At 32.9% G+C, this 24,524-nt stretch overlaps 6 protein-coding genes across 9 annotated transcripts; 2 read left to right on the forward strand and 4 right to left on the reverse strand.

Annotated features, from left to right (window-relative positions):
• Positions 1–76: 76 nt before the first annotated feature.
• Positions 77–5,670, reverse strand: LOC130669121 (PAS domain-containing protein cky-1). Its single transcript, XM_057471838.1, has 8 exons — positions 5,398–5,670; positions 5,087–5,268; positions 3,203–3,261; positions 2,655–2,924; positions 2,340–2,524; positions 1,957–2,063; positions 1,616–1,769; positions 77–1,292 (listed from the first exon to the last, which is right to left on the reverse strand). The coding sequence occupies exons 1-8, from the start codon at positions 5,406–5,408 to the stop codon at positions 335–337; spliced, it is 1,926 nt and encodes a 641-aa protein (XP_057327821.1). The 5' UTR covers positions 5,409–5,670; the 3' UTR covers positions 77–334.
• Positions 5,671–7,808: 2,138 nt separating this feature from the next.
• LOC130669127 (60S ribosomal protein L11) lies at positions 7,809–9,511 on the forward strand. 2 transcript variants are annotated; one of them, XM_057471851.1, is made up of 4 exons: positions 7,809–7,829; positions 8,114–8,431; positions 8,912–9,059; positions 9,326–9,511. In XM_057471851.1, the coding sequence occupies exons 1-4, from the start codon at positions 7,824–7,826 to the stop codon at positions 9,451–9,453; spliced, it is 600 nt and encodes a 199-aa protein (XP_057327834.1). In that variant the 5' UTR covers positions 7,809–7,823; the 3' UTR covers positions 9,454–9,511. The 2 variants fall into 2 exon arrangements, with proteins under 2 accessions (XP_057327834.1, XP_057327833.1); XM_057471850.1 differs by lacking the exon at positions 7,809–7,829 and adding an exon at positions 7,988–8,011.
• A 771-nt stretch (positions 9,512–10,282) lies between these two features.
• Positions 10,283–18,420, reverse strand: LOC130669124 (protein quick-to-court). 3 transcript variants are annotated; one of them, XM_057471844.1, is made up of 7 exons: positions 17,964–18,420; positions 15,914–16,381; positions 13,868–14,773; positions 13,569–13,805; positions 12,981–13,073; positions 12,548–12,649; positions 10,283–11,684 (listed from the first exon to the last, which is right to left on the reverse strand). In XM_057471844.1, exons 2-7 carry the CDS (start codon positions 16,367–16,369, stop codon positions 11,478–11,480), a joined length of 2,001 nt encoding a protein of 666 aa, XP_057327827.1. In that variant the 5' UTR covers positions 16,370–16,381; positions 17,964–18,420; the 3' UTR covers positions 10,283–11,477. The 3 variants fall into 3 exon arrangements, with proteins under 3 accessions (XP_057327827.1, XP_057327828.1, XP_057327829.1); XM_057471845.1 differs by lacking the exon at positions 12,548–12,649 and having other exon boundaries at positions 17,964–18,418; XM_057471846.1 differs by lacking the exons at positions 15,914–16,381; positions 17,964–18,420 and adding an exon at positions 15,018–15,288.
• A 1,224-nt stretch (positions 18,421–19,644) lies between these two features.
• Positions 19,645–20,535, reverse strand: LOC130669126 (sentrin-specific protease 8). Its single transcript, XM_057471849.1, has 2 exons — positions 20,404–20,535; positions 19,645–20,325 (listed from the first exon to the last, which is right to left on the reverse strand). Exon 2 carries the CDS (start codon positions 20,299–20,301, stop codon positions 19,660–19,662), a length of 642 nt encoding a protein of 213 aa, XP_057327832.1. The 5' UTR covers positions 20,302–20,325; positions 20,404–20,535; the 3' UTR covers positions 19,645–19,659.
• On the forward strand, positions 20,528–22,699 carry LOC130669125 (proteasome subunit alpha type-7-1). Its single transcript, XM_057471848.1, has 4 exons — positions 20,528–20,762; positions 20,866–20,992; positions 22,048–22,295; positions 22,353–22,699. Exons 1-4 carry the CDS (start codon positions 20,661–20,663, stop codon positions 22,623–22,625), a joined length of 750 nt encoding a protein of 249 aa, XP_057327831.1. The 5' UTR covers positions 20,528–20,660; the 3' UTR covers positions 22,626–22,699.
• LOC130669128 (ER membrane protein complex subunit 5) lies at positions 22,047–24,053 on the reverse strand. The gene is made up of 3 exons (XM_057471852.1): positions 23,835–24,053; positions 23,703–23,755; positions 22,047–23,624 (listed from the first exon to the last, which is right to left on the reverse strand). The coding sequence occupies exons 1-3, from the start codon at positions 23,914–23,916 to the stop codon at positions 23,430–23,432; spliced, it is 330 nt and encodes a 109-aa protein (XP_057327835.1). The 5' UTR covers positions 23,917–24,053; the 3' UTR covers positions 22,047–23,429.
• Between the last annotated feature and the right edge of the window lie 471 nt (positions 24,054–24,524).

The raw sequence follows: 24,524 nt of genomic DNA on the forward strand, positions 1-24,524 counted from the left end.
ATAAAATCGATAACAAGATAGAAGTGAAGAGAATAAATAATAAAAAAAAATATATATATATAAAAAATCACTGATGTTTTTTTACTCTGTAATTAAAATGCAGATTACGAAGATAATAAATGCTATTTGACGAGTAATCTCGTGTGTTAAAATAATAAATCTCTTAATAAGTATAAGGCACATTTTTTTTTATTCCGGACGGAAGATATAATATATAAATATTTATATATATATATATAATTAAAATCTAATAAGTATCAGTTATCATCACGTTGGTGAATTCTACTTATTCTATAATATTTTCACTAGCTAAATTATATAAAATGGTAATACGTCACTTGTCCTCGTACTCTTTGCTACTGGCATCAGTTTGATTCTTTCTCCGCGGAAGGTGAAGTGTCAGAGGCTGCTGGTTATCTCGGTCTTGCCTCTGTTCCAGGTCCTTGCGTACCATTATTTTCGAGCTCGGCACATGCTGCTCGTGATGAGTCCAGTCGAAGTTGAAAACCGGTACCTCAGAGTGTAGATCTGCTGAATCCGGTGTGTCGACGGGGGTAGTCGGAGTTGTGATGTACATGGGACTGAGGTCCTGCTGAACTACATCAGGGACTCTCTGAAGTGCGTCCGACCAAATAGGACTCGAGTTCCACTGGTCCATGGTCTCATGGGGATCAAGCATCATGATCCCGTTTGTTTTAGTCGTTCGTTTGTGTCCAGAGTTTCTCTCAGCACATGCGTCACCGTACGCCGAGTCGAGGTCCGTGTATTTGGGGGACTCCGCGGTCGATGAATACTGGCGACCGTGCAAATAGTGAACCGCCAACTTTCCTCTGTAGCCGCAGAACTTGGGCGTCATCCTCGCGTGCTGATGCTGCTGATGGTGGTGATGATAATGATGGTGCCCGACTTGCTTAGGAAAATCAAGAGGATGAGACAATTGATACAACGTCCTCGTCTCGTGCTCTCCGCTGTTTATCGACATATCAACAGGTTCGATATCTTCTTGATTCGTAACTTCAACTTTTGTTAGCGCCGTCGACGCACTCGGTACCGGCGGATACTCGGCCTCTATTCTCGTACGATGACTGTCGTCAAGACTGTAAGAACTGACAGACGATTCGCTGGGATGGACTGGCTGCATCAGATTTGCGGGTCTGCTGTACGGCTCCTGATAGGACATCGACGTATGAGAAGATTGATTCGAAGACGGGCAGATGCCGTAAGTGAACTTTGATTGCGACGAGTACTGGTACAGCCACGAGCTTGCACGCATCACTTCAGCCTCTTTGTCACTGAAATATTTGTTACAAAACTTTATATATATATAATTTATATAATAATATATAACAACAAACAAGTTTTCTTAAGTTTACTTTGACTTAGTTTAGTTTAGATTACTTGTTACTTATTTCTTGTTCTTCCCATACTTTGAATACAAGTTAAACTTAAAGTCAAACTTAAACTTTGTTAAGTGTAGTTTCAGATGAAAGAGAAGACAACTTATAAGTATTAGCAGTTGTGAGTAAAATACCCAGCAAGAAAAAGAAAGAGAAGGAAAATATGTGAGAAAGACAGAGAAGAGAAGAGAAGAAAAGAGAGGAGAGGAATGGATTACCTCAGTACTTGGTTTGTGCATACGATAATAGGATGTTGGCATTCTTCAGAAGTTTCCTTTACTTGTAGAACACAGTGAATCCAAAACCATCTGCCTGAACGACTTTGTAGCCTCAGTAGCGCCGTGCTCGTTCTCTCTTGGTCTGACTGTATAACTGAATAAATCAAATCCATTAGACGTAAGCCATATATATAAATATATATATAGATATACATATACTTAATCATACTACATAACTATAACTTATTTTATTGCACAATATAGTTCACTTCACTACTCTATTTATATATATATATATTATATATATATTTTCATATACATATACATAATATATATGTTACCCGTTTGATGCTTGCAGTAAGCAGTCCTTATGCAATCCCAGTGAAGGAGGTTGTACCAAGAAACGCCAACGAGCTCCGATCTCGTGTACTCCAAGTGACTCTCGGCCCTGTAGTTTAGAAAAAAAAATTTAAACTAGTTAAGATCGATAATACAAGTTATATATCATCTAGAATCATCGATAATCATCATCTATTCATAAACTTTAAACTAGCAATCTTTAAGAGTTAAGAGAGTACTCAGGAAATTAAGTGCCATTTACTTTTTTTTTTGAATCACAGCTTGTGTGCACTTTTGCTTTTACCGTTTACTTCTTATCGACATTTGATAGAAACCAAATATTTATTTAGTGCTCAGTATATATTTAGATTTTTTACTGACTTACGTTTTGTCAATATGTAAATATTTCATATCCATTGAATGTATTGTTGTAAATATATTTGTCGCGCCTTGCACAACACTTTCGCGGGTTTCAGGTAACACCACTGGAGTACATGAAGCCAAAAATACTGATTCGTTACGATTACATAGAGGTACAAATGGCAAATAATGGCCTTCAACTAAAACCACCTGAAAATTTTAAAATTATAATTGAATTTATCAGAGTGCGGGTGAGAGGAATAAGTGGTCGGCAAATCGATTAGCAAATTAATAAATTAATGAATAAATTAATTGGGTAATTGATTGATTTGATTGAAACCTTTTGATCACCAAATCGCAATTGACGTCGCGAATTTCGCGACACATTAATGCGACACAGAAATAAACGTTTGTCATTACTGGACATTGGCCCACTTCTCGCCAATTGATTTTGCACGACCATATGATCTTGTTTGTCTATAACGTCATAAACGCTGTCTCCATGAATCAGCAGATCTTCCATAGAGTGCCCGAGATACTCTGCGGCGTTTTCTGATATGTACAGCAATTTTCCTTGATGGGTCATCATCATTATGAACCCAGACATGGCCTACAATAACAAGACACTATTTTATCCTTAATTTAAAAACATATTTTTAATCCTCAAATACTGAGTGTTACTAAAACTTTCCTCTTATCTTTAAATACTTTTTTAAAAATATTTTATGTCTGTGATAAAAATTATTACCCGGAAAACTAAAACTATTTTTTTAGTGTTTTTAAATTTTTACCGTAAAAACCTTTACTGCTTTTCGATATTAAAACTTTTTTATTTCATTTCAAGTCTTTTTAAAATAAAATTACGATAAAAAAAAAAAAAGTTATTACTTTTGAAAATCCAATATTTGGCGTCGGAATATTAGACTCTGACGGACTGCTCTTCAAGGCTGAAAAAATAAATAAAGTTATAAATTAATAATAAATACTGTACAATCTTGTGTTTAACTTTTATCAAAGTTGGGTATCACCGCCAACGGGCAGCTATTTAGCTCCGAGTTAAAAGAAAAAAAAAAAAAAGTAAACTCTAAGTAACCAATGTATTTAAAAAAATATATATTTAACAACGGAATTTATCCGCTGAATCAAACGGTTTTCACATGAGCTAAACGTTGTGATTTTCAGCGAGCATGTGTGTGTGCTAAGGGGATGTAGTGAAGGGATAACGTACGAGTGGATGTGTTGTTACACGGTACAGGGTTTCTGGCAGCACATCCATACGAGGAACCACGACTACGGGTACAGGTATGGGTATGGGTACAAGTACTTGGTGTATATATTGGTACAGAGTTCCTTTGCTTTTTCACATGGTACCAGTAGACAAGAGTGTATTGAGGAGAGCCGAGCAGCGAATAAACGAGAGAAAGAGACGGGGAGAGATGAGGGCTGAGAGTTAAGAGAGAGTAGTAAAAGTATATAGATGAGAGGTACTGCAGAAAAACACAAGCACATATATTTGTATACATATATGTGTGTATAGTAGTACATACGATATACGATGTACAGCGATCCGCGATATATACGAATGGAAGCGAATGAGGGATAAAGAGAGAGGACAAGGAGCAGTAGTAGGAGAGGAAGGAGGAAAGTACGGGCGCCCCGATAGGGGGAGTATGGGTTACAGGAGCGTGAGAGTGTTGTTGCAGAGGCCGAGAGGTCAGCGGATCACCCGGAACTCGCGCTTAGACTTTACTTATACTCTCGGGCTCGGGCTCTGACTCTGACTCTGGCTCTGGTGAGCTGGAGACGCAGACTCGAGGATACGAGTTGCTGCTGCTGTTGATGCTGTTGTGTGGAGAGACCCAACGGCGTTCTTGGACTCAAGACTTTAGCGTACAACCTATTCCTTTTCCTGTATAATACTCATTCTTTTCTATATATAATGCTATTTTATATATGTATGTATGTATGGTCCCCAGTCCTCGGTCCCAGTCCCAGTCCCGATCGTCCATTCCAGCCACTTCTTTTGTTCTAATAATTTTATTTCAGACGCGGGCTCCATAAAGTACCAGCCCGACAACCGTCAAATTAAATGCCTTGTGTAAAAAAAAAAAAAATAATAATAGTGATAGTAAAAAAATGCCGACTCTAGAATAAATGAAAAAGTAATTTTGACTTCTTTATCTTACTGATGAATTTAAAATGACGGAATTGTAGAGCCGAGATGCAGATGAGATCTTGTAGCTCTTGCCTCGGTTACGTTGTGTAGCGGGTACATGAAATTAGACTTTTCATTTAGATTTGTTTTAAAAATATAATGTATAAGGAGGATGGACGATTAAGATGAGGAGGAAGATGAAGATGAAGGCAAAGGATAAATTAAGGAGGTGATGGTGCTGAAGGAGGATGAAAGTTTACTGAGGGGGTCGAGCACCGCAGAGACGCGACCGCGACCGTTCCCGGGAGGTCCCAGGTTAGAATCTTGGAAAGACGTTCCGTGGAATGTCGGTATAATTTCAAAGTACCGTCGCCGCCTGTATACTTCTCCCTTGGCATATCAAACGACAGAAATATTATGAGCGCAAGGACTACCAGCTTTCGCAATCCAATCATTTTTTTAAAAATAATCAAACATTCGTAGTCTTAGACCGTTTGTTTACTCCCTGTCACCGATTTCCTATTCATCACCGTCTTCAGACTTTAAACTCTTCTTATCACTCTAGATTATTTTCTAAAATATCTATAATTACAATTCAAATTACAATACCGTCTTACCTTGTTGAAAGTAATTCGCTTTCCGTAAGAAAACACAAACAAGAGCCATCAGTTGCAATTGCGATAATCGCTGTCGCGTTGACGGTGGTAATGGCAATAGATCACGTAGATTTGCTATTTCGGCGTTTATCAGGTCCCTTCGTAGTTTGCTCGCGCCTTTCGTCGATTTGCTTGAATCTATCCTTAAAACACACACAGTATTTATGTCACTTGATATTATCACTTTCACAGATCATCATTTTTCATAAACATGAACATGTCTAGGTCTAGGTTTAGGTTTATGAATTTTATAATATTATTAGCAAACTTACCGATTGAACATATTTTTTTGACCAAAGGGATGACATTAGTGTTGCACGGTGGTACGACGTCGAGCGGGACATCCGGGTCGGCGGCAGGTACTCGCGAAACTGCAGCTGCAATCTAACATCCGGGTCATAACGCGCTACTACACTGAACACGTGGATACTGGCTAAGGCACGTTCTCTTGGTTGGCTTAACTCTGTCTTGCCGTCCGTTGCTCCCACCAGTGGTTTGTTCGCTGGCTGGCTGCTGTGATTTTAGTTTCGTACCCGGTAACTTTACTGCTGTACTACTACTATACACCAACAAGCTCTACTCCAAAGCGTACAGCTAAACTCCGGCAATTCGTGGTGGTAACAATCCGATGGAGGTGGCTGTCGCGGGTCCTGGTGGTGGTGGTGATGCCAATGGGCAAAAAGAACCCCGGCAACTCCGTTTACTTTTCATATTTACAAACACCGGCCCAGGCTACCCTAATATAATATAATACAACATTTTCCAAACCGTCTACTTATTCATCTCCACATATATATATAGTAGTATTCTGAATATAAATTAAACCACCGCGAATCTGCATCGGGAATCTGAATGGAGAATCAGGAATCAGAGATAAAAACACACGTGCTTGATATTTAAATCTAATAATGATAATAATAAATTTAATTAAAATAATAATGGAGACTATTGGCTGTCAATTCAAGTGTTGATAATCTAAATAGCTATCATGGTATTTCGTTCACTTAAAACTCAAGCATCCTCTCTCTTACTCAATACAGCGAGACTCCATCCAAAGGCTCTTAGCTCTTGGCTTTTAGCTCTTGGGTCTCTGGTCTTGCATAAAACTCTTTCTCTTTCTGTCCTCTGGTATTTTACCAGTAAAGCGCGGGTGGACATACCGATGAATATATATATATATATATATATATATATATATATATATATATATATATATATATGAATTTATATTTATATGTGTGCGTGCATGTATAGAGCCAGACTCAACATCAACATCTTGGTACTGCGGGTATGGTACTTTACTTGGTCTTTCTGTTTATGTTGGTCTCCTGGTCTCCGTACTGACCCACTCACTCTCTTGGCTACCACCCGCTTGTGTTGCTCACCATCATTGTACCGTACGTAAGTGTGTTCTGTACAGTAATGTGTAGTAGTTTCAAGGCTTTTATCACGCGACACCAGTCGCTTCAATCTACTGTACTATTATAAGTAAATCTACACCTATTTTAACTTAATCATTGTCAATGATTTTTTAAATCTTATGAGAAAGTAACAGGGAGCGAAAATTAACCGTAAAAAAAATTATGATTAGTTTTTTTTTCTACGATCCCCAGATAATTATTTTTAAAACCCTCAGCAAAGTGGCTAAAAATTTAATTGGAAAATTTATGATCCTGAAGTTAGCGGGCAGTTGATAAATTTCGAATTTTTTTTTAACAGTTCAATTTAAAAAAAAAATAAAAATATGCGCTTGTAGAAAATTTAAAAAACTATAAGTGCAATTTTTTTAAATATTTGTTTTTTTCAAATTTGTCGTGTTAAAAAAATACAAAAATTATTAGACGTCAGCTAAAATAATGACCCTGAAGTTAGCGGAAAATTCACAATTTTCGAATTTTTTTTCAACAGTTCAATTAAAAAAAAAAATTAAAATATGCACTTGTAGAAAATTTTAAAAACTATAAGTGCAATTTTTTTAAATATTTTTTTTTTTTTAATTTATCGTTTTAAAAAAATACAAAAATTATTAGACGTCAGCTAAAATAATGACCCTGAAGTTAGTGGAAAGTTCACAATTTTCGAATTTTTTTTCAAAAGTTCAATTTCAAAAAAAAATAAAAATATGCACTTGTAGAAAATTTAAAAAACTAAAAGTGCAATTTTTTTAAATATTTGTTTTTTTAAAATTTATCGTTTTAAAAAAATACAAAAATTATTAGACGTCAGCTGAAATATCATAAAATTTTTTTTAAATTGTGAAATTAAAAATTTTTGAGGGCCCATTTTACCCCTGTCTATTTTGCCTCATATTTATATCTATGTCTATATATTTTATTATTTATTGCTTACCTTGAAATTTTATTTGTATTTTATATTTTTTTTACTGACTGAATATTTTTATTTTTTTAAATAAATATTATTTTATTAGTTTTTTTTATCTAGTGCGATTTAAAAATATCATAATATAAAAAATATATATACATTTATATATGTAATATGAAGTAGCATCTTTTTTCCGAATGCGTTACTTGGATAGTGCAGTTTTTTAATTTAAAATTTTTAAATTTACCCGCGCAATTCTAATTGGCCGCCAAGTGTCCAATAGAAAATAAAAAAATATCAGTAGTACGTGAGTGAGTCCCCAGAGTGTGCAGTCGGACATTTTCTTTTTCTTTAAGTTCCTTTCCTTCTTTTCATCATGACGGTGAGTTGCTGTGGTTTTTACAAAAATTGCATTTTAAAATCCATTATTTTACCAATAATCTGAAAAAAATCTTTTAAACATTCGTTAAAATAACGTAGGCTTATTAATTACTCGCATAATAAACTCAATCGTTTGACGATCGAACGTAAAAAAAACTTGCGGTTGGATAAATAATGACACTTGTGAGGTTACTCTAGTGATTGGCATCAGCATGTTCACATTAACCTTAAAAACATTTATTTAATTTTTTTAAATTTCGCCGCTGATTATTATTTTCTTTCCAGGAGTCTAAAGTGGCAGTGACCGCCAAAAAAACCGGCGTAAAGAAAACCAAGACCAAGAGAGATCCCAAGGATGCGTCGAAAAATGTTATGCGGGAGGTGAAAATCCGCAAACTCTGCTTGAACATTTGTGTTGGAGAATCTGGAGACAGATTGACCCGTGCCGCTAAAGTGTTGGAGCAGTTGACTGGACAACAGCCCGTCTTCTCCAAGGCCCGGTATACAGTTCGTTCTTTCGGTATCCGAAGAAACGAAAAAATTGCCGTTCACTGCACAGTACGTGGTGCTAAAGCCGAGGAAATTCTTGAACGTGGCTTAAAAGTAATTAAAAAATTCCTTAATCTGATAATACTGAATTTAGCCGTAAATAATTTTTAGATTCTTTTTAAAAACAACAAATTATAAAAAAAAAAATATTTGAAAAATTGCACACATAGTTTTTTAAATTTTCTACATGTGCATATTTTTAGTTTTTTTTTTTTGTAAATTATTTGTTTATAAAAAAAAATCCAAAAATTGCTAATTGTCTTTTAACTTCAGCTCATTAAAGTTAGCCGACGTATAACTTTTGAATTTTTTAAAAAATGATGAATTATAAAAACAAAAAATATTTGAAAAATTGCACACATACAATTTTTATTTTTCTACATGTGCATATTCTTAGTTTTTTTTTTTTTTGCAATTAATTTGTTGAAAAAAAAAATTCAAAAATTTTAAATTGTCTGGTAACCTCAGGATCATCATAATCTGTCATATATATTTTATATAATTATATTTACTAATAAAATTAAATTATTCCAGGTACGTGAGTACGAATTGAGAAAAGAAAACTTCTCAGGAACTGGTAACTTTGGATTCGGTATCCAAGAACACATTGATCTTGGAATCAAATACGACCCCAGCATCGGTATCTATGGTCTTGACTTCTACGTTGTTCTCGGACGTCCAGGTTCGTTCAAAAAAATTTTTAATTACTTTGAAATTAAATTTACGCACTACTGGCATATGTAGACATCATCGTTGAAGATTTTGTCTACTAATTTTATTTAAAAATAAAAGTGCAAAATAAATTGCTTCATATTTGCAACACATGCTCACTTATATTACTGAGGGTGTTATTTAATGTTGCGACAATTGTTTTTTAATTTAAAAATATTTACTTTAATTAATTATGTAAATTTTAATTAAATATTTTTATGTTTTTAATTACAATAGGATTCAACGTAGCACACAGACGCAGAAAGACCGGCAAAGTTGGATTCCCTCATCGCCTGACAAAAGAAGACGCAATGAAATGGTTCCAACAGAAATATGACGGTATTATTCTAGCTGGCAAAAAGTAATTAACGGTCTGTATAATTACTATTTGATGAATAAAATAAAAAACAGAATAAAACACGATATTTATATTTTTCATTTTATTTTTATTGTTGATAATTAAAATTATTATTTGGACAGTAGTATCTATGCAGGCATATAAAGTCACCATTAAAAATAAGGTCGCTCATACATATTTAATATTAAATATAATAATAATTATAAAGTGAAGGACAAACTATCTTAGTATAATTGATAAAGGCAGAATATTCCCTCAGTCTCAATCATAATTTATTCCTGTGTCCAGGAATGAGCCACCAGACTCCAATCTTAATTACAACTTTCATTAAATATATTATGTATATATTATTAAATATAAATAAATAAATTTGCTTAGTCTATTCGGTGTTGCAATCGTGAGCAAACACAGCCGTGAAATATATCGCGGTATTCATTCCAAATTTACTTATATTTTTATTCTCCTTTGGCTTCAGAGATTTTCCTCAAGTCAAATAGCGTATGACTTTTTTTTGCCAATCGTTTTGTAGACTTATTTTAAAGCTACAAATTTTGAAAACCTAGAGGGCGCATAACAAATTATGTTTTTTTGGACTCCAAAAATTTTTTTTCAATTTTGAGTTTTAAAATAAGTCTCCAAAAAATTGTATGCCTTTTTGGCTCTAGGAAAATCCTTACAACCAAAAGGTTTAATTTTTTTTTACTGTTAGAAATTCAAAAAAAATTTTGAAAGCCAAATTGCCACGCACATTAAATTATACGCCCTTTTGATCATAAGAATTTTTTTAAAACTAAAAGGGCGAATGATTTTTTTTTTTTTACCAATCGTTTGGTAAATTTATTTTTGAGCTACAAATTTTGGAAACCTAGAGGGCGCATGACCTATGCCATTTGGACTCCAAAAATTTCTTTTCAATTTTGTGCTTTAAAATAAGTCTCCAAAATTTGTAGTAAAAAAAATTACATGCTCTTTTGGCTGTAGGAAAATCTTTACAACCAAAAGTTTTATTTTTTTTTACTGCCAAGACTTATTTTACTGCTGCAAATTCAAAAAAAATTTTGAAAACCCAATGGCCACGTACAATAAATCATACGCCCTTTTGATTCTAAGAATTTTTTTAAAACTAAAAGGGCGAATGATTTTTTTTTCTTTGCCAATCGTTTGGTAGATTTATTTTTGAGCTAAAAATTTTGGAAATCTAGAGAGCGCATGACAAATTATATACTTTTGGACTTACAAAATTCCTAAAACCAAAAGGGCGTATAATTTTTTTTTCATTCCCACGTATTGTAGATTTATTTTATAGTTAAAAATTTGGAAACCAAATGGACACGTGTCTAAATTATACGTCATTCAGGCTTTCAAAATTTTTCTCCAATTCTCAGCTTTAGAATAAGTCTACAATTAGCAATTGAAAAAATTATACGCCCTTTTGGTTTTAAACTTCGTCACTAAAGGCGTATAAAAATATAAGTCCTTTTGGAATTAATGACGCAATATAAATATATATATATTTAAAAAAATCAACATTAGCTTTTATTAATAATAATAATATTTAAAATTCTATATTGCAAGAGCTCACACATCATTACCATAATTAATAATATTTGAGTGTAAATAACAATATTTATCAAATAATTATTAATTACAAATACTTAAAACCCCTGATATTTATTTAAAATATTTGGAATAATGCATTAATTATTAGTTTGGTAATAATTTATCTAAACTACACACTATTGATATAAATTACAGCTAATCAATAGCTGATATTTAAACTTTAAATCACAAACACGCTGATTCTCTTCGCAAACAGAACATAAATTTAATAATAACTTAATTTAAATAAAATAACATTGATGCAGTTGTCAAATATTTTAAAAATAAAATAAAAGTCTAAGATCTTAAGAACGTAAAATATTTTAACGAGTCAAAAATATAGTGTTGAAAAATATTTTGATAAAATTGAAAGTAGACTCAATACCGATTGATAAAGAATTAAAATAATAATAATAATTATATAAATTATTATTACTTTCGAGTTGACCCGTAAATCCGTTCAATTCTGAGCTTCTCGTTGTCCGTAAACCCAAGGATGCTCTCGATGGCATTCAAATGTCCATCGTGATTTTCTCTGTCAGTTAAAAAATAGTAAAAAGCTGATTTCAAAAACTGCAATGTTATGTCTGGATCTATTGCCGTTTTATTTTTTGATTCGATTATTCTTCTGTACATGGCCTGGAGAAAAACGAAAAAATTTTTAATTAAATTTTTGTTATTAAATAATTGTCATTATCGACGAGACAAACTATTGGACAAAATAATAAATATTTACAAAGCGAAATAAAAGAGGCTGTTTCAGTCTAAAATTTGGTACATGCTTACGCTAAAATATAAATAATTAAATATGCATATGTAATTTATAAGTAAGTGCGATAGTGAGTTGTTGGCGTGCACGCGGGATTTTTAAATTTTAATAATATGGCAACTGTAAATAAAATACCCAAGTAGCATAGAGACAACTTTAAGATGTTTTTTTAAAAGGATAAGAAATTTTTTTTTTTTTTGTCTCAAAGCCAAGTTTTTTATATAAATAAGACAGATGTCGGTCTGAGAAGTCATAGAAAATTTGTCGTCTTTTTTTCGTCTTAAAAAAATCATTTCGATGACTTAATTGACAATCATTTGTTATTTACATTTTGTCGTCACTTGTGTCAACCCTGCTTAAAAAATCCGATAGATTCTTATAGTTGTATGCATAAGGCCCTAAACTATAACACTTCTCATAGAACTCATTCATTCTTATAAAATCTCTATGGGAATTTATGAGAATCTATTGGATTCTATGAGATTTTCTAAACAGGGAAGTCTTTTAAGCAGATATTTTTTCGGTGACATAAATTTCTGTTCGTTTTGTCAACATTTTGATGCCTTGTATAGATCAAAACACTGCTATCTTATAGATGTCAGAAAGCCGTGTGCTACTTGGGTAGATACAAGATAATATACGAGGATCAAAGGTTTGAATAAAAATAAATTTAATTAGCAATAAATTTTCAGCATAATAATTCACGTAGTGGACTTCCCGTTTAAATACAGACCTTACGTGTGGCAAGTACCCAAAGAGAAACAGCCTCCTGCGCACTTAGCAAACATTGGCTACGAGCGACTGAAATGTGAAGTTGTGGCAAGTAACTTGTACCCTGGAATGTAAGCCGCGACAGAAAAAAAATAAGTGGTAGATTGTTAGTAAAGACAATGCTGGGGGAAGTTAATTCAAGTTAGGGTTCGTGGTCAGTGGGCGAGTGAAAGCAGGATTAAGTAAAAAAAAAAAAAAAGCACGAGGATCTGTCTCTCTATCTCGATCTCTTTTTATTTTAATTTTTATCTTATTGTTGTGTTAAATTATGTTATTTATTAAATAACGGTCATTCACTTGGCGTTATTGCCATTCTTACTCGCAATAAGTATTTTAAAAAGTACCCAACAAACCACTAAGAAAATATACTTGTAGATATAAAATTTTATTTTTACCTTGACGTTCTCCAGTTCTGCTTGAGTAACGCTGAGTTGTTGCAATAATTCGGTAACAGTGACATTTGGCATCTCTCGTGTTTGTTCACAAGCCTAAAAATAATTCATATGTTAAAGACGTTCGCAGACAATACCCCCACCTCCAAATTTTTTCAAAATTTTTAATGACCCTGAACTATCATTACCGTATCAAAATTTTATTAATTAAAAATATACTCCCCCCTCCACACTTCTTAAAGCAGGAAATCGTAGTTACAATTGTTATCAATTAGGAGTTAAACGAAATTTGTTAAATAAATTTCAGTAAAATTTTCATGTCAATAAAAATTCGAAATGTCAAATTTCGCGGGGTAAAATTTATGTACCAAATTTCATTAAACTCCTAATTGATAACAATTAAGTAATTTTTTTCAATTAATTAATAAAATTTTAATACTTTTGACAGTTGAGTCATTGAATATTTCAAAAAAGTAGACGGCTGAGAATGTCCTAAAAAATTTTTATTCTTTTAATTCACAAAAGTGGAGGCAGTTGCAGTGAACAAGTCTGGCTTGAAGCAAGTGAACGTTTAAAGAAAAAAGTACATACTGGATCATTTAGCTCAAGTCTCGCAGCCTCTTGACCCTTGGCATACATTTTCAGGTACATTTGCTTGTTCCTCTCTTCTTGCTCCTCGAACAATGCCTTTTGTTCATCGAGTTGTGTCTTGGTACGTTCAAGCTCGGCTTCCAAGTCCCGTACCTTCACCTCTGCGGCATCCAAGGACGGACGTACCTCGCAGTAGCGAGTATTTATTTCAGAGAGTTGATTCAGCAGACTCTCCACCTAATAAAAAAACAAATCTCTAAACTATTTGCTCTCAAATTATTTAACTAAAAAATCCATACCTTGTCATTGTGCTTTTGTTTGAGCTCTTGCAGCTCATCGATATGTCTTCGGTGCATTTCCTCAATCCTCTGCTCATAGAGATCGACTATTTTTTTCCTCTCGTCATCAGACAGAGTCATGATGACGTTATTGCTTTGGGACAAGACCGCGGTATTTTTAGCTGCAGCTTCACTCCTGGCAGCGACATGTCCGTCCACCGCTGAAGCGCCAGCAATAGAATCCTTTGAATGAATGGAGTCATCTTCGAAGTGTCCCGAGTCAGCTGATGATACAAGACACTCTCCATATTCATTAGCATTAGAATTATTATTACTAATAGAAATAGTAGCAGTAGGAGTGACAGCAGTAGGAAATTTGTGATCAGGCGTACGAGGACTCTGTATCTCAGAACTACAACTCTCTTCAGGAAGATCTCTGCTCGGTGATTCTGGTGAGAACGGATTGTTCTCACGGACGGTTAATGCGTCACTGCTGTCCGTTCTATCATCCGGACTATTAAGCGACGCTTTGTACAGCCTCAACTCTACCACTTCCTTGGTCAGTCTCAATATCTCTCGGTCCTTCTCCTCGATATCTTTTTTCGCTTCATTCAAAAGCGTCTGTAGTTTACGCAGTTGTCTGGCGCTTCGTTGCGTGGGTGTGAGATACTGATCGGTATCACCGTTGTAATTTGAACAGTGGACAACATACTTGCGCGATCGTCCAGACCAGGTGGTACCGTTCAGAGCAAAGTGTGCGTGATCACAAGCACTTGCTGTACTATAAGCGCTGCCATAACTCTTTACACTGTCAACGTCACTGTCGTCCGCAGCTCCCACCGACAGTAAATTCTCCCCATTTCCACCGGCACTTGTATTCAACGCCGCGTGTCCTAAACGCGGCCTTGCTGGTGTCAGTGAGAGGCTCTGAAAATAATACGAGACAATCAACACTTTTATTAGCAATTTAAATTTAAATATCTAAATATAGTTATTAAGTTACATAACTGCGTAAAATAAAATTAAATATTCATTTTAATTAAACTTTTTTTAAAAAAATAAAACACCTCACACATAATTAAATAAAGTAATTAAAATAATAATTAAATTAAATGTCAATTGAAAAATTTTTTATGAAATCTCGTCAAAAAATTTAAAATTTAAAACTCACTGAGGGACAACTGCGAGAATTTCTTTCCCGGGAGTATGACCGACGCGGACTCCTCGACATCTGGGTAATTTATACCGTAGACGAAACAATATTCCATTAGTTGACAGTAGACGTTAATAAACTTAACAATATTTGTATAGATAATTTATTTAATCGGAATTCAAAAGCATATTTGTGGCTTCTTATCGACTGATTTAATTAGGCCACTATTTAACCAGAGCTTTAGTAAACACTGACAGCTAATACGGAGTACGGAGGTACAATAACTCGACAAAGAGTTAAGAAATACAAGACACGGTGAATCTGCGCCGACGCGTAAATTGCCAAAGGTCAGGGTGTCGCTACAGACATATCCAGCAGGAAGTGGCTGGCTAAATTGGAGCAAATTGTGAGGGTGCGCGCCAGATCCTGTCATTTTATTTTTTTTTTTCCTGTATTGTTTTTAAAAATATTAATAAACACGACGCAATATCCGATAAAATAAATAAATGTGTAAGTAAACAAAAATATAATTTTATCTGTTGTTATTAAATAAAAAAAATTTTGTTTATTTAAATTGATAACCGAACGAAAACGTCTTGAGGCAACAGGTACGCAGGACTACATCCTAGAGCAGTCTATCGATCGTAGAGTTTCTTATCTGAAAACTAGAAGCTCCCTTTTGAATAATTTTTAGATGTGAATCTTTAAAATAAATGCTTTAAAAAATAGGTCAGAGTATTTTTAAAACCGGAAGTACCTCGAAGAATAACTTGACGTGAGGTATAAAATAATAAATAAGGAAAAGATAAACACGAGGCGTTTAATTAAAAAATAATTACGGTAATTAAAATACAGTTTAGTTTTCAGTTTAAAAATGAAGTACGTAATGATGATGATAATAATAATAAACTTACAAAAGAACGGTGTCGTGGTGAGTCCAAGCCATTCTCCGTGATTGCGGGAAAGATTTCCGTCTGCTGTTGGATGTGATTGTGCCGATGGTAATGATGCTGATGGTGGGACAAGGAACCTACTCCTGGACCTGGACCTAGTGAGGAACCTGTGGTGCGTAAATGTTGCACGCGTTCTCCACGTACGCGCATGCTCGCGGAACGACGCAGAGATGTTGGTGATGGCCGAGGTATGCGCGAATCGGCATTCCCGGTGCTGGAACCAGGGGAAATTGATGAATTGAGTGTACTGTGAGCTGCTGGAGATCCAGCACTAAGTGGCGAATCCCCATTGACTGGCCTCGGAGACGAGGGCTGTGAGGTCGGCGATGTCATTGGCGCCCGAGTACCTGACGGTACGCTTTCACTTTGATTTAATCTTAATGACGACGGTGCTCTTTCACTTCTTTGCTGAACCATTATCTAATTTATCTACAACATCAACAATAATAAATTATAAGCAATCGATTATTTAAAACAAATTCAAAAATTTCCATATGACACCGAAGTTACCTGACGTTTAATAATTGCAACTTTTTTTAAAACGATAAATTGGAAAAAAAAAAAATTGCACTTACAGTTTTTTTATTTTTCTACATGTGCATATTTTATGATACTGAAGTTAGCAGACGTCTAATAATTTTTGGATTTTTTTTTAGACGATAAATCATAAAAAAAAAATATTTGAAAAAATTGCACCTGTAGTTTTTAAAATTTTCTACATGTGCATATTTTTATTTTATTTTTTTGCAATTGATTTGTTGAGAAACAAAAATTCAAAAATTTTTAAATGTCTGCTAATTTCAGGATCATCATATTTTTACTTTTTATTTTTTTGTCTGTTAACTTTGGGATCATAATTTCCAATCAATTGACCAGTTATGAGTGTGAATGTACCAAACACCAGACAAATTTAAAATTCGAAATAAATGGAGTAAATAATTGATAAAATAAAATTTAAAAAAAATGCGCGTTTAAAAAATTTAAAACTTAATAAGTGCATTTTCTATAAATATTTTTTTAAAATTATTTCCTCTATTTATTTATAATTTTGATTTGTCTGCTGCATTCACACTCGTGACAAGTTAATTAATTTCAAAACCAATCAACGTTTTTAAATTCGTACCACAATTCAAATATAAATAATGAAATAAAATCACTTGTTTATAATTAAACTACAAGTCATAAAATGATAACCCAGACTTTTTACAATAATTATTCCTATTTATATAACTTTATATAAATATAAGTAATGATAATGATAATAACAGAAGTTAAATTACACGCGTAACTAAAGATCTAGAATACGAAACGTAGGGTCGAGGACATATTGATTAATATTTATGTATATTCCTATTAAGCTAGGTCACTTTCATTCTCTTGTTTCTACATCACTAGTATGCGTTTTAACAGCAGTTGCATCACGGATTAAGTATATACATTAATACCAAGTGAAAGTTTAATAAATCTTATCAGTCTGGGACATTAAATTATCCAATACAATATACAATTTAAATAATACAAGTATTACTATCATACTCAAACTTCTTCACGAAATACCTTCGGTAAAACGACTATCAACTTTAATTATCTAGTTAATTAGTTAGTTAAGTTAAAGTAAAAAACAAATGACTCCTGGGTACGCAGATAAAAAACAAAAGACGTCCAGTGAATTGATTCGTGAATATTGGATATATTTTTAGCTCGCATTATACAATCCGATCGATTTTGCAGTCTGCTGTCACAAAATGAACAAGAAAACTCATTATTTTCTTATCATGATTTACGATTGCGTTAATTGGTCAATACGATAATGACATTTCTTGATCACTTATCAGTTAATATTTTTTGTTAAATAAATAATTTATTAATTACGTTGATTGTTAATGAGTCTGAAAAAACAAATAAAGAGTGAGGCGAATTTTGTGACTTAACAAAAATTTAAAATGACAGTGGCAGAGTGACAGAATAGAACTAGATATTTAATGTCATACAATAGACGCGTGATACTCACTTGTCACGTGATTCAAAATTAGCCGGCCTTCTGCATTCTGAATATTTAACAATGCACAGGTAGTTTTATCTCACATCAACATCTAGATTAAAAAATCATTAGGAAGTTGCTTTTATTTAATTGACAGTAAAACTTAGATATATTTTTTTATTCAACTGTTTGGTTAATATGCAGTATTGTGATGCAGTCTGTGTTGGTGATGTTTGATTTCAGAATGACGGGTTGATCCACTTGGTATTTTACTGAATAGTGCGCGAATCGTCAGCCTACACGTCAATTTTAAAATTAATGTGTTATTTGTGGTAAGTCGACGTCGATCGCAGGCCACGACGCGATAGTTACTGATGACGAAAGCAAAATTACAATAAATCTGCGGGAAAAAACACACGATTGGATGTGGAATAAATGTGATTGGGGAGGAACGACCACTTCTTTGACAAGCCTATAAGTTGTTGGTAGCGATCTCTTACGGATATTTTTTTGTAGAATTTAATGTAGTTTACTTTTTTATCAGCAACTGCTGGAGTAGTTCAAATTTGCTGCCGCGTCCCGCGATAGAATTTTGATCGCAAGTTGATGGAAATCTACAACCGAAATAGGATTTCAACCCTGATAGCCAAGTTGGTGAGAAACTGGCGTCAAACTAACAGCAACTAGTCACCAAATTGGCATTTCCGATGTTGATAGACACTTTCCTGAGAAAGTTTGTGGCAAAAGTTGGAAATCCAATAAGTTAACGGTCACTTTCTGAGAAAGTTGGTGGCCAAAAGTTGACAGAAAGTGGCCTTCAATTTTCTCGGAAACCTGCCTTCGACTTGCGGCTCTTCACTGGCGCCAACTTTCTCAGAAAGTTGGGAGTAACCTGTAGCCAAAAGATGCAAAAGCTAGAGTTGTCGTCAAGTTGGTCGCAAACTAATGAATACCGACTTTTTGACGAGCAACTCGTGCTATCAGGGAAGTTGACTAAAAAGACTTGATGGTGCATGAAGTCGACGGTAACTAGTCAATTTTGAAGTTAAATTTTGACTATTCAAATTTTATTTAACACATTTCTGCCCTGACGGATCCGAATTACGGCATTTTACAGTAAATTATGGAATTTTTGGTAAGTTTGGTATTTTTACCGAAAATTCATGGCAAGGCTGCGGTAATTTACCGTCAAATTGCGACAACTCTGCAGTATATTATTGTTAAGTGAAGTATTGCACAGTAAAACTATCAAAAATTAAAAAAAGCATACAGTGCTTACAGTACAAATGTCGCAAATTACCGGAGATCACTAAATTATCTTAAACTGCCGTAAATTACCGCACATCATGACAACTTAGCTGTATTTCTCTGGTAAATATCAGTAATTTATCATAATTCGAATCAGTCAGGTTGTATTAAAATTAGCTTTTGATTTTAGTTTTTTTCTGCATCCTGAAGGCAACGTTCTGATTCAACTCGCATTCCTACTACTGTAGATTTACGTCAATTTGTAGTTGATGTTGTATTCAAATTACCATCAAAACTTGGACCAGCAGAGCTTGACCACAAACACGACAGCAAGATTTTTATAAGAAAATGTATCTATCAGGAATCCATGTCAAGAAATTCTGATAAAAATTAAATAAATAATTAATTAATGTCATTTAATATTAATTTAAGGATTTGCAAGTAATAAAATATTATATTTTAAAAATAATAAATTTATTTATGACTGTTTACTTAATTCATCAATAAGCTCAAGTAATTCCTTTCTTTTATTTTTAACCCTAGATGAAATTTTACCGAAATCACAATCTCTGATCCTTGAGTTAGAATTCAAATGTTCTAAAATAATATCAGCAAAACAAAGCACGTAGATACCACAGTCGTAACTGTTGCCCTGTTGTGGACATGGGACATTTTTGAATTCAACTGTCCCGGTATCAGCATCAGCAACCAGATGCTTAATTATTTTATTACCAAAATCCCGAGCGACTGAATTATTCCCTCCAGCAGAAGAGTCAAAGTGACATAAAATTTTTTCATTCTTAGAATAAACCAGCAGACTCCAGTGAGATCCGCCAACTTCCTCATAGTTGTTGCAGTCGTTCAGAGGAAAAAACATATAATCCACATCCGGTGATAAAAATGAATATTCTTCTGTCATCTTCAGCAGCTGAGTTAATTCAGGACCAAAGAGTTTTAAATTTTTTGTAGCTGTCACTTCAGAAGTTTGCTCGAGATACTCAAAGTAGAATCCAATTATCGCATCATTTAGCCAATTTGGTCCTTTTAGTAAATTAACGTCACTCGTTCTCAGCAAACTGTCATGATAACTCAGTACAGTTTTATCTTCAGATCTTGACATTTTAAATTACAAATCATCAAGTCGCTTAAAATAAATAAATAAATAAGTATTTAATTATTTAAATAATTTATGAAATTTAAATTAAATGTTTCTACTCCTTACCTGTCAAAAATGTAAACAACCAGAATCCTCATTAAGTTTTGATAAAAAAGGTCTCTGCGTTACTGACAGTTTGAAAATGTGACGTCACAGGTTTGTATGAGTTGCCAAAGTTGAAAACTGTGTCTAGTTGGTGGTGTTGGCGTTGAACTCAACCAAACACAATCACAATCTTTGCCGGAATATTAAAAAAAACGGTCGAGTCATTTTGGTAAAATAATAATTATTTTGATAAAAAGTTTATAACTTAGACAAGAAAAATGTCAGCTAGGTACGATAGAGCAATAACAGTATTTTCACCAGACGGGCATTTGTTGCAAGTCGAGTATGCCCAGGAAGCTGTACGAAAAGGATCCACTGCCGTGAGTTTCATTTATATGGCCAACATAACCTTATAATTATTTTTATAAATTTATTGAAATTAAATAAATTTGAAAATTTGAATTTATTTGCTTTTTGTAACAGGTCGGAGTGCGTGGCAATGATGTAGTTGTACTGGGTGTTGAAAAAAAGTCAGTTGCTAAATTGCAAGAAGAACGCACTGTTAGAAAAATTTGTCTTCTTGATGATCATGTTGTCATGGCTTTTGCTGGTTTGTATTTTAAATTTATTTATCAGTAATATGAGTTATCAGTGCGATTGAAATTTAAAATAAATCATGAGACTGAAGTATGAAACGGAAGTTGGCCGACATCTGATAATTTTTTGATTTTTTTTAAACAATAGATCATTAAAAAAAAAGTTTGAAAAATTGCACCTATAGTTTTTTAAATTTTCTACATGTGCATTTTTTTAGTTTTTATTTTTTTGTAATTCTCTGGTAAAACAAAAAATTCGCAAATTTCCGACTGTCTGTTAACTTCTGGATCATGACTGAAGTCTAATAATTTTTGTAATTTATTCAAAACGATAAATTATAAAAAAAAAGAATATTTTTAAAAAATCTACTTGTAGTTTCTTAAATTTTCTACATGTAACTAATTTTCAAAAAATTGGAGCATTAATTGAAAAGAAGGAGAACGTAATTACAATAGTCAAGATTTAAAAAAAAATTACTTACTATTGATGCCCTGAAGTCAGCAGACGATTAACAATTTTTGAATTTTTTTTTTCAACAATTTAATTATAAAAAAAAAAACTAAAAATATGCACATGTCGAAAATTTAAAAAACTACGCGCAATTTTTTGAAATATTTTTTTTTTTTTAACTTATCATTTTTAAAAAATCTAAAAATAGACTTAGTCATGACAGTTGGAGTCATTGAATGATATTGAAGCCAGCCGACGTCTAATAATTTTTGAATTTTTTTTTGAAACTATCAATTATAAAAAAAAATTGCACTTATAGTTTTTTTAATTTCCTACATGTGCATATTTTTATTTTTTGTAATTTATTTGTTGAAAAAAAAAATCAGAAAATTCTTTGTCTGCTAACTTCAGGATCATGTCATTGATTATTTTTCAAAAAGTGGGGGCACTGTCTGAGACTGCCCTTAATTGTTAATAAAAAAAAAACAAATTTTCCACATGTGCATATTGTAAATTTTTGTAATTGATGTTGAAAAAAATACGAAAATTTTTAATTGTCTACTAACTTTGAATACTGGATCTTGAACTTTATCTGTTTAATAAACAAATAATTTGTAGGACTTACTGCTGATGCCAGAGTGTTGATAAATCGTGCGCAGATTGAATGTCAAAGTCACAAGTTAACTGTTGAAGATGCTGTTACAATAGAATACATAACTCGTCATATTGCTGGTCTTAAACAAAAGTACACTCAGAGTAATGGACGTCGACCATTTGGTATATCATGTTTACTAGCTGGTTTTGATTATGACGGAAGTCCGCATCTGTTTCAAACAGAACCTTCTGGAATTTATCACGAGTGGAAGGTAAATATTTATTCCCGGATTTGTTGATTCATAATTTGAATGTGCGGTTTTTTTTAGGCCAATGCAACTGGACGCGCTGCTAAGACTGTTAAAGAATTTCTAGAAAAATATTATACACCAGAGGAAGTAGCCACTGAACGGGGCTCAATAAAACTTGCCATCAGAGCTCTACTTGAAGTCGTAACGTCAGGGCAGAAAAATTTGGAAATCGCTATCATGCGTCGTAACGAGCCAATGCAGATGCTCGACTCAGACACGATAGGCGAGTATGTTACTGAAATAGAAAAGGAAAAGGAAGTTGAAGCCGAGAAGAAGAAACAAAAAAAGTGATCGAGTGACGTTGTTTTATGATTATTTTATATATTTCTCATTCATAAATAATAATAATAATGTAATATTCGGCATTGCTGGGTAAATTTAATTCATTTGTGTTTTTTAATCCTTTTTTCCTTTACTTGTTTTATTGTGACACTGAAAGTGGCAGTCATTTAAAAAATTTATTTACTTTTAATAAACAAAATAAACACTGATAGGCAAAAATTTGAAAAATGCATGTGGGAATTTTTAAAAAACTTTCTAATGGAAATTTTTTAAAAAGTTTTCTGATGACAATTGACTTGGACGTCAGATGTCTGCTACTTTCAGTATCATATTTATTATTATCTTGAAACTAGTAGACGATTAATAATTTTTTGATTTTTTTTTCTACAATTCAATTAGAAAAAAAAAAATATACACATGTAGAAAATTAAAAAAGCTAGAGGTGCAATTTCCTAATTTTTTTGTAATTTATTATTCAAAAAAAAAATCCAATAGTTATTAGACGTCGGCTAACTTTGATGTCATGTTTTATATCCCAGAAAAAAAAATATTTAAAATATTTTGGAAATTATGGACTTGACTTTCAACCGCGAAAAATTATTCATACATTTTTAGAGTAAACATTTCTATGAAAATCATCTGTCAAAAAATTAATTATCTACGACTTAGATAATTAAATTTATGAAAAATATTTCTGCGGCAGTAACAATTTCCAAAACATTTTTTCTTAATATAAAATTTTTCTATGAGTTAATTACTTTAATTTAATTTATAAAATAATTAATTATTTATTAGCTAATTTAATTTAAATATTTAATATGGTGGTATATAATCCGGTGATAAACATTTTCCACGATGATTGAATATTTGAAATGATGGTAAATTTCTCGTAGTTTCCCATGTTTTACTTTCCAATTCGACAACTGCGCGAATTTCTTTGAAATCTCCAGCGATGTGTAACACTCCGTACATTACAATAAACAGACTGATGATTCCTTGAATCAATATCTGCAATAATTAATTTAAATTGTTGTTACAACTTTTATATTTTATAAACAAAAAAAAAATTTTTTAATTTTTACTCACATCAATGGGCAGTGTCGTAAATTCTTGCTCTGTTATTCTCAAATACGAACGATCTGATAATAAAAAAATTCAATTAATAAATAACTACAATTATTTATTTAATTGTAGGTACGAAAAATAATAATTGCTTACGTTGAGCAGCAGAATAAGCAGCATGTAGGATTGAAATGAATCCAATCCATGTAATAAATTTATGTGATGACGTTGCAGGCATTTTAATTATTATTTTTTACACTTAAACTTATAAAATAATAGTTAATTATTACTTAGTTGCCTGTAATTATGGCAATGGGGTTAAATTACTAAATAATAAATACGAGACACAACATTAGATAGCTGAGAACTTCATTTTTTTTTTTTTTTTTTTTAATTGAATAGTTGGTATTTAAACGACAGCGGTGACCTCTATCAAGTTGGGCATATTTCAAATATTTCGCGCCAATATTTGACTCGCTGATGAATTTTTTTTCAAATAATTGCTGGTAATGAATGCATTCGGAAATGCTCTAGCTCTAGCTTTCGCTATATGTCAACTTTTCACTAGACCTAGAGCTAGAACAATTCCGAGTGCACCCACAAACAAATTTAAATAAAATTATTAAACGTCAATTTTGAAATTCCGCGCCGTTGGCGCTACTGCGCGTCGCTGTTGCGCGGCGCTGTAGTCGTTCTAATTTCTGCTAAAGTGGGGGGAGGGAGAATGAATTGCAAAATCGATTGCTTTGTATCAACTGACGGTACAATATCAGCAGTCAGTATCATCGACAATGGCAGTAGTAGTCTAGATCCTTCTTTACGTTTAAATTAAAACACAGTATTGCA

Source organism: Microplitis mediator, chromosome 5 (genome assembly GCF_029852145.1).
Source record: "Microplitis mediator isolate UGA2020A chromosome 5, iyMicMedi2.1, whole genome shotgun sequence".
Taxonomy (NCBI): Eukaryota; Metazoa; Arthropoda; class Insecta; order Hymenoptera; family Braconidae; genus Microplitis; species Microplitis mediator.